The 9,677-nt window shown below is 43.7% G+C and overlaps 1 protein-coding gene across 2 annotated transcripts; it reads right to left on the bottom strand.

Annotated features, from left to right (window-relative positions):
• Positions 1 to 3,942: 3,942 nt before the first annotated feature.
• Positions 3,943 to 8,508, bottom strand: LOC103278078 (zinc finger protein 514). 2 transcript variants are annotated; one of them, XM_062973666.1, is made up of 2 exons: positions 7,968 to 8,508; positions 3,943 to 5,420 (listed from the first exon to the last, which is right to left on the bottom strand). In XM_062973666.1, the coding sequence occupies exon 2, from the start codon at positions 5,312 to 5,314 to the stop codon at positions 4,688 to 4,690; it is 627 nt and encodes a 208-aa protein (XP_062829736.1). In that variant the 5' UTR covers positions 5,315 to 5,420; positions 7,968 to 8,508; the 3' UTR covers positions 3,943 to 4,687. The 2 variants fall into 2 exon arrangements, with proteins under 2 accessions (XP_062829736.1, XP_008103962.1); XM_008105755.3 differs by having other exon boundaries at positions 3,944 to 5,400.
• Between the last annotated feature and the right edge of the window lie 1,169 nt (positions 8,509 to 9,677).

The following is a 9,677-nucleotide window of genomic DNA, read 5'->3' as shown; positions in this document are numbered from 1 at the left end:
TCTCTCCTTATTATCCAAGATATTCGCTTTTCCAAGCTTCTGCCGGCCCGTTTAGCTTGGATAAGTGAGACTCTACTGTATTATCTGATATTGTGGGATGGGATATGTACAATAACCCCATCAATCACTTTTGCAAGATTTGTTTCCATTTCAATTATTTATATTAAAATATATCTGCCAGCTTTCCTGGTTATTTTGTCATAGGAAAGCCCATGGTGATGTGTGGAAGCTCAAGAAAGTCAAATTGGGAATGTGTCTACACTGTAGAATCAATACAGTTTGACACCACTTTAAACTACCAGGGCTAAGTGATATGGGATCATGGAAGGTGTAGTTGCACAAGTTTTTTCTCTGCCCATACTGGTGCCTTACCAAACCACAATTTCCAGGATTCCAATGCAATGAACCATGGCAGTTAAAAGTGGTGTAAAACTATATTTGTTTTACAATGTAGATGAACCATAGGACTTCCAACAATTCAAATCCCAAGAAATGGGGTCCTCCGTTCCTGCAGATGGCACAGAGTGGTATACAGTAGAGTCTCACTTATCCAACATAAACGGGCCAGCAGAACGTTGGATAAGCGAATATGTTGGATAATAAGGAGGGCTTAAGGAGAAGCCTATTAAACATCAAATTAGGTTATGGTTTTACAAATTAAGCACCAAAACATCGTGTTATACAACATATTTGACAGAAAAAGTAGTTCAATATGCAGTAATGCTATGTAGCAATTACTGTATTTACGTTTAGCACCAAAATATCACGATTTATTGAAAACATTGACTACAAAAATGCCTTGGATAATCCAGAACGTTGGATAAGCGAGACTCTACTGTATTTCTATTAATTCTAAAACTGACATAATAACCAGCCTGAGCACCACATATTGAACCGAATGGATGATAATAAAAATACACAATTGAAATGTGCAGTATTTATTTATATTCAACCTCATAACAACCCTGAAAGGTAGGCTGGGGTATTTCTATCCTACAGATGTGTAACCAAAGCTTGCACATAGCAAGACTATACCTGAACCAGAATTCCCACACCAAGGTAAATAATCAAATCACTGGAGCACTTGACACACAAATAAATGATGAAATCACTCAGGAAAAAAAACAACTTTTAAATTCAAAAATTATATTAGAACTAGAAGTAGAATAGGGCACAATACATTAAGAAACTAACTTGAGCAGTCAAGTTCTATGTATGCTCACATACTCAGGAACAAGAGTGCATTTACACAGTAGAATTAATGCAGTTTGACACCACTTTAACTGCCATGGCTTAATGTTATGGAATAATGGGAGTTGGAGATTAGTGATGCACCAGCATTCTTTGGTAAAGAGAGTTAGAGACCTTGAAAGACTACAACTCCCATGATTTTATAGCAGGCATGGGCAAACTTTGCCCCTCCAGGTGTTTTGGACTCTAACTCCCACAATTCCTAACAGCCGGTAGGCTGTTAGGAATTGTGGGAGTTGGAGTCCAAAACACCTGGAGAGCCGTAATTTGCCCATGCCTGTTCTATAGCATTGAGGCATAGCAGTGAAAATAGTGTCAAACTGCACTTAATTCTACAGTGTAAATGCACGTAAATCCACACAGTAGGAAGTAAGCATGTATACAACTGCCACTTGAAACCAATATTTCAAAAATGCCTATATGCATTCATTTAAGCCCTTCCATTGCTATTACTGGGAAATGATTGCACTGACAAAGATGTTCAACGTATGAAGAGAGTGAAGGATCATTAATATTCCTAATCAAGACAAAACTAAGCATATAATAAAACGAGGGCACCGATCAGTTCTCTCTATTGCAGCCTTGCCTTTAGTTGACATACTATCTGGTCTCTAAAGATGAGCAGGTTTTCCACCAGGTAAGGAAGAGGGCTAGTAAAGAAGGATAACATTATTCACCTTTATTCAGCTCACTCGGGAGGACATCTCTACTGTAGAATGAATGCAATGCAACACCACTTTAATTGCCATGGCTCAATGCTATGGAATCCTGGGAATTGTAGTTTGATGATGCATCTAAAAGGTAAAGGTAAAGGTTTCCCCTGACGTTAAGTCCAGTCATGTCTGACTCTGGGGTTGGTGCTCATCTCCATTTCTAAGCCGAAGAGCCGGCATTGTCCGTAGGCACCTCCAAGGTCATGTGGCTGGTATGACTGCATGGAGCGCCGTTACCTTCCCACTATTGATCTACTCACATTGGCATGTTTTCGAACTGCCAGGTTGGCAGAAGCTGGAGCTAACAGCGGGCGCTCACTCCGCTCCCGGGATTTGAACCTGGGACCTTTCAGTCTGCAAGTTCAGCAGCTCAGTGCTTTAACACACTTCGCCACCGGGGCTCCTCGGTGATGCATCTGCAGTGCATTAATTCTACAGTGTAAAGTATTCTGAGAGGACAAAGTCTGGCAAAATAACCTTTGGCCGATTAAGGATTTTATCGCATGGACCTGCTATCCCACTACTGTTGCATAATTGCATACTGAAAATGGATAAGTGCTGCATTGAACACCCTCAATATCATATCTCTCCTAGATTTGCACAATTGCATTATTTGCTAATTTGTGGTTCTGCAATTGTACTTCTGCAAAATCTTATGACCCCTCCTTGTCACAGGATTGGTGTCCCTTAATTTTAATTTGTAGTGCTCTTGGGCAATTCCAGTATTTTAAAAAAAATCCATCTCCACCAGAAAGTATTGTCCACTGCATCAAACATGGCAAAATACCTGTTCAATAAAACCTCCCATTGTTATCATCTGCAACACAGCAAGTCACATGCCCTTCCTTTATACTCATGTATAAGTCTAGAAATTTTAGTTTAAAAAAATCAACCCCAAAAATGAGGACTGAGTTATCCACGGGTCAACATGAGTACTGTACTTTAAGGTGCCTTCTACACTGCCATAGAAAATCCAGATTATCTGCTTTGAACTAGATTATATGGAAATGTAGATTTATATAATCCAGTTCAAAGCAAATAATGTGGATTCAGGGCCGGCCGGAGATATTTTTTGATGTAAAGCGGGGGTGCTGAAAAGCGCCCCCGCCACCGGCGCCCTGGCCCCGCCCAGCGTGCCCTGGCCCCGCCTCCCACGCTGCGTGGGAGGCGGGGCCAGGGCGAATAGTGAGGGGGCGGGGCCAGAGTTGGCCCCGCCCCCCGTGCCCTGGCCCCGCCTCCCACGCAGCGTGGGAGGCGGGGCCAGGGCACGCTGGGCGGGGGGGCGGGGCCAGAGTTGGCCCCGCCTCCCACGCTACCCCCGCTCGCCCGTCTGGCCTTTTGTAGCAGGCCAGACTCAGCGGAGGTTTCTCCAGGCCGCGATTGCGGCCTGGAGGAACCTCCGCTGAGTCTGGCCTGCTACAAAAGGCCAGACGGGCGAGCGGGGGTAACGTGGGAGGCGGGGCCAGCTCTGACGCCGCTCCCCCCCCCCCCCGCCCAGCGTGCCTTGGCCCTGCCTCCCACGCAACGTGGGAGGCGGGGCCAGGGCACGCTGGGCGGGGGGGCGGCGTCAGAGCTGGCCCCGCCTCCCACGTTACTCCCGCTCGCCCGTCTGGCCTTGTGTAGCAGGCCAGACTCAGCGGAGGTTCCTCCAGGCCGCAATCGCGGCCTGGAGAAACCTCCGCTGAGTCTGGCCTGCTACAAAAGGCCAGACGGGCGAGCGGGAGTAGCGTGGGAGGCGGGGCCAGCTCTGACGCCGCTCCCCCCCCCCCGCCCAGCGTGCCTTGGCCCCGCCTCCCACGCTGCGTGGGAGGCAGGGCCAAGGCACGCTGGGCGGGGGGGGGGGGGAGCGGCGTCAGAGCTGGCCCCGCCTCCCACGCTACTCCCGCTCGCCCGTCTGGCCTTTTCTAGCAGGCCAGACGGGCCAGGGCGCACTGGGCGGGAGGCGGGGCACCGTCAGGGCGGTGCCCCGCCTCCCGCCCAGCCTGACGGCGCCCCCCCGGGCCTGCGCCCGAGGCGGCGGCGTCAGCTGCCGCATGAGTGGGGCCGGCCCTGTGTGGATTATATGCTTTGAAAATCTGGATTATATGGCAGTGTAGAAGGGGGCTAAATTTGATTGAAAAAGAAACCATCTTCTCTGAGAAGAGTGGCAAAAGAAGAAGTTCAGTCCATCTTGGGAAAACCTAAAATAAGTAGCTATCCCCTCTCTACTCTCGACTTTGGCACAACTTTTGGCCTTTTCTAATCTCTGGTTGGTCAATGTGGCCCCCTGAAATGGCATTGGTGCTTTTTCCTCTTTGCGGAATGACCCTCAATTTATCCATGGATCATATCAAAATCCTTAAATTTTGCCTCCAAACCTGCCTTCGACTTATACATGAGGTTGACTTATACATAAATATATACGGTAGTTGTGAGCTGTGCAGGTCTTCCTCGCTCACAAACATAGCTTCACCCCAATTCCTTCTATCCTAGTGGTTCTCAATCTGTGGGTCCCCAGATGTTTTGGCCTTTAACTCCCAGAAATTCTAACAGCTGGTGAACTGGCTGGGATTTCTGGGAGTTGTAGGTCAAAACACCTGGGGACCCACAGGTTGAGAATCACTGTTCTATCCGGTTTGAAAGACAGTCTTTTCTTTTCCTACTGAGGAATTTACACTGACTCTCCCATATGGGTTGACTCATGTGTGGTCAGGCTCAAAGCAATGGCCAGAATCCGAATATTTTCAGAGGTCCTGCCGCGCATGTGTCCTCTCGTGTTTTAGGAGGCCAGAACTCTGCTTGAACCTTTTGCCGCAGTGAGAGCATTTGTAGGGTTTCTGGCCAGTGTGGTTTCTTCTATGTCGGGTCAGGCTGGATTTGTTACTGAAGGTGTTCCCACAATCCGGGCACCGGTAGGGCTTTTCCCCAGTGTGGATCCTCTCATGCTTCACCAGGTTTGAGCTCTGAGAGAAGCGTTTCGAACAGACCGAGCAGCTATACGGAGTCTCTCCGGTATGGGTCCTGCCGTGAACGAGAAGGCTGGAGCTCTGCTTGAAGCTCTTGCCGCAGTCTGAACAAATATATGGCCGTAGACCCGTGTGGTTTCTCATGTGCCGGATCAAGCTGGAGCTCTGGCTGAACCTTTTCCCACAGTTGAAACAGCAAAAGGGCTTTTCACCAGTGTGTTTCCGCTTGTGCCGAGTGAGGCTGGATTTGTTGCTGAAACTGTTCCCGCAGTCGGCACATTTATACGGCTTTTCGCCCGTGTGGGTTCGGTCGTGCGTGAGAAGCGCTGATCGTTTCTTAAAACTTTTCCCACAGTCGGAGCATTTGTACCGTTTCTCGGCCGGGTTCGTTCTTTCACAATTCATTCTGCTTAGTTTGTTGTCAAGGTTGTTGTAGATGGAGAGGTAACAGAAATCGTCTCCTGCATGAAGCTGTCTGTTTGTATTGTCTCCTGGAACAAATAGTTAAAATCTTTACACAGATTGTTTGAAGAAAACAGCAGATGTACTGCAAAAAACAAGCTACAGGCAAATTGTTGTGGATTTCTTCAGCCTTTTTCAATAACTAATTTTAAGCAATAACACAGTTTCAGTTCCAATTTCCCCTCTTCTTTCCTTTACACAATACACCTGTGGTCCTCGCTTAAAGAGACACTTTACTTTTAAAATACAAATCGAGTATCCCAATTCAAAGCATCCCAAAATGGTCTGCAAATGGTGCATCTACACTGTAGGACTAATGCAGTTTGACACCAGCTTAACCGCAGTGACTTAATGTTGTGGAATCATGGGATTTGTAGTTTGGTGAGGCACCAGCCTCTGGCAGAGACGGCTAAGGTCTTTAGCACAGGCCGGGTGCTAAATGCCGGGCTTTAGCACAGCAGGTCAACCACCAGATGCAATAAATCTTGATAATTGAAATATTCTGAATGGGATTGTTATGAATGTGGGGCATTGGAATTTTTTTCCTCTGTCATTCAAGGATACAATTGCAAGAACTGTCTTTTATTTATTTACATTATTATCACTTCTATAAAAAGAGATCCAAAGTGGCTAATACTAATAAATACAGTATATAATTTACTCTCTTTATTAACTTTATTGTTATCCTGCCTTTCTCCTGATCTAGGCACTTTAGGTCTATACACAATGCACTATTATTGATTAATATGAAATAGAGGCTGAGTTTCCCTTACCCAAAATGCTAGGGACCAGAAGAGTTTGTGATTTCAGATTATTATTATAGATTTTGTAATACAAAATCTATAATAACACAAGTATAAATGCAGAATTGAGTTATGCTTCATACATAGTCTTATGAGATTAGGGAGTTTTTTTTAATGTTATTGGTTGTAAGTTATTAATTTGCTGTATATTGTATAGTCAAATTGGGTTATTTCCCTTAAATTGGCTTATAATGCTTTCGTTGAATATGTATTTTATGTATTTATGTATTTGTGTGTTTTAAACCTTTGTACGCCGCTTTGAATCCCACCCATGGGAGAAAAGTGAGATACAAATGAATAAAATAATAATAATAATAGTCAAAAGTTAATTTTATACACTATTTTAAATAATTCTGTGCAAAAAACGAAGTGCATATTGAACCGGAAAGGAAGGATGTCCTTATCTCAGACATTCATGTACACGATTTCAGATTTTGGGGTATTTCAGATTCCAGAGTTCTGAATAAAGAATGCTCAGCTTATATTGACATAGAATCATGGAAACTGGTACCCTATCTGTGTGGCATAATATTAAAGAATCATATCCCAACAGATGGGAATATAATACTCCATTTAAAAGTAACTGTCCATTTAAGTTGTCATTATCTAACGGCGCTCCATGCAGTCATGCTGGCTACATGACCTTGGAGGTGTCTACGGACAACGCCGGCTCTTCGGCTTAGAAATGGAGATGAGCAACAACCCCCAGAGTCAGATATGACTGGACTTAACCTCAGAGGAAACCTTTACCTTTACTTTACTTTACCTTTTTTTACATAACCTTTTTGTATTATATTATTATTATTACCTATTATTATTTTATTGCATGACACAGCAAACAAGATAGATAAGCTGGATTTCGTTTTGCAAAATCACAAGTCGAACACTATTATTATTATTATTATTATTATTATTATTATTATTATTATTTAGGCTTTATCTCTTGATTGAGACCAAAGCAGTGATAAGATGAACATAGAGATATATTTCCCCATTCCTTCTGTACAATAAAACTCAAGAGTTGCTGACTAGAAATCTACAGGGAAACATAAACAAGAAGAAGGCAATAGTTAAGGAAAAATTAGAAAATGGCAACAGAACTGTAGATATCCCCGTCCTGGGATGAATCTACATTGCATAATTAATGCAGTTTGATTCCACTTTCATTGCCATGACTCAATGCTATCAAATCAGAAGAGTTAGAGCTGGCTACCAGTATTAAAAGAATGCTAAAACCAGGACAATAAATAAAGAACACTCTGAAAACAGAGGGATTCCAGACATGAAACAATCAGGGCCAGCTAACACCTCCCAACAAAGGATCCCCCCAGGCAGGAATTAGGCAGGCCTTGAGTTGCAGGGCCATTCAATGCTAATCAAGGTGATTAATTACAACATTCACACTTGCCTCCAACAGACAAGAGTGCTTTCTCTCACTCTGGACCTTCCACAGATATATAAACCTCCCTTGCTTAGTTTCCAACAGACCTCACAACCTCTGGGGATGCCTGCCATAGATGTGGGCGAAACGTCAGGAGAGAATGCTTCTGGAACATGGCCATACAGCCCAGAAAACGAACAGCAACCCAGAAGAGTTAGGAGTTTCTCATTAGCTGGACTCCTTGGCAATTAAAGTGCTGTCGAATTGCACTAATTTTGTACTGTAGATGCACTCCTAATCTCTCCAATGCAAAGGACATTGTAAATCTATGGATTGAGCCAAGGCAGTTAAAGTGAGATGAAACCTCATTCATTCTGCAGTGTAGAGATGCTCCCTCCATCTCCTTTCTTACCTCTTTAACCATCCTAGGATCTTTTGTGCATCCCAACATCCAACACAGGCTGATATTTTCTCCAGTCTTTCAAGTGGAGTAGAGTTCCCAAGGCTCCAGCAGGCATTTCAGTGCAGAGATGTGTTTTTTTTCTCCCTCGAGGATATAGTGCTTGCAGCAGAGAACAAATCAGGTTGCATTTACATTACAAAATCAATGCAGTCTGATTCTACTTGAACTGCAATGCTTTGGAAGCATGAGAGTTGTAGTTTGACAAGGTCTACATTTTGCCAAAGCAAAATTAAACTGCAACTCCCATTATCCCCATAGCACTGAGTTAAAGACTAATATCAACCTGCAATTAATTCTGCAGTTGTTTAAAGCTGCAATAATCCGAGTTAACAGATCTGGGTGCACTCATGCATGCATGCACATTGCACACCCAAACAATGAAATGCCTAAACCTTTTTTTTTTAGTAGAGGCGCAATAGCATTTCAATCAGTCTGGCTCAGTTTTGTCTTATTCTTGTGTTCTTTTGAAAGAGGCTTTCCCCCTTTTGTTTTCCGCTTCCTATCATGTGATGTGACTGAAGCCGAGCCAAAAGGCTGGCACTTCCAGACCCTACTAATCCTTTGCTGGAGAGCATGGATGACTTAGTCAAGGATTTGGAAATCATATATGTGTTTTTAAAAACACACACACAGTTCAAAACCTCTGGCTTTTACTGCTTGCAAGAGAAAGGGGGGCGGGGCGGGAAATGAATTAAGGAATGCAGAAGTTTGGGAATGAAATTATGCATCTTGGTGCAGAGACATAAGGGAATAATTTTCTTTATTTCACGTATAAACTCCAGGTATACAGTAGAGTCTCGCTTATCCAACCTTCACTTATCCAATGTTCTGTATTATCCAACGCAGTCCGCCTTTTAGTTGTCAATGTTTTTGTAGTCAAATGTTTTCAATACATTGAGATGTTTTGGTGCTAAATATGTAAATACAGTTATCTATATATATAAAAGGGTAATGAAATTTTGGCCTAGGACAAAACAACAAAACTACACATCCCAGAAACACTAAACTTGGCAGCACAACCCCTCATCCATGCCTCTACGTTCATACAACAAAAAGAAAAGAAAAATAAAGTCCTAATTAGAGGGAGAGGAATAATTGTTTTTATTCCAATTGCTGCCAGTTAGAAGGCTAAGCTCCGCCCACTTGGTCTCCTAGCAATCCACTCAGCCCAGGGGACAGGCAGAGTTAGGCCTCACTTAGGCCTCTTCCACACTGCTTATAAAATACAGATTATCTGCCTCTACGTTCATACAACAAAAGGCTCCAGCTACTCCAGAAAACAGCCAGGCTTTGAGAATGCAAGGCTATTCGCTGCTATTCCACCTGGCCAACAAAGGATTCCCATAAGCCACAGCAACGCGTGGCCGGGCAAAGCTAGTTACTACATAATGTTACTGTGTATTGTACTGTTTTCCTGTCGATTTGTTTTAAAATAGGGAGACTGCACTACAGGTGGATGGATAGATTAAGGCTGAATTTACAAGATCTGCTCCATAGGATGCATCTCCAGTTTGACCCTTTTACTGCACAATGCATTTGTTTTAATGAAAACTAAAATTAGTTTGGAAAGTCACACAGAATCCCCAGGTCCTCCAGTGCAATTCTGTGTGAATTTCCACTGTGTTCTGCACAAAAAGCCACACTGGAGCACTTAAGAAT

Source organism: Anolis carolinensis, chromosome 2 (genome assembly GCF_035594765.1).
Source record: "Anolis carolinensis isolate JA03-04 chromosome 2, rAnoCar3.1.pri, whole genome shotgun sequence".
NCBI classification, from domain to species: Eukaryota; Metazoa; Chordata; class Lepidosauria; order Squamata; family Dactyloidae; genus Anolis; species Anolis carolinensis.
The sequence above is the reverse complement of the archived record's forward strand: the minus strand, read 5'-3'. Positions and strand labels throughout refer to the sequence as shown.

Coding starts and splice junctions, on each gene's coding strand:
- LOC103278078 (XM_062973666.1), bottom strand. CDS start 5,314: ATGAATTGTGAAAGAACGAACCCGGCCGAGAAACGGTACAAATGCTCC.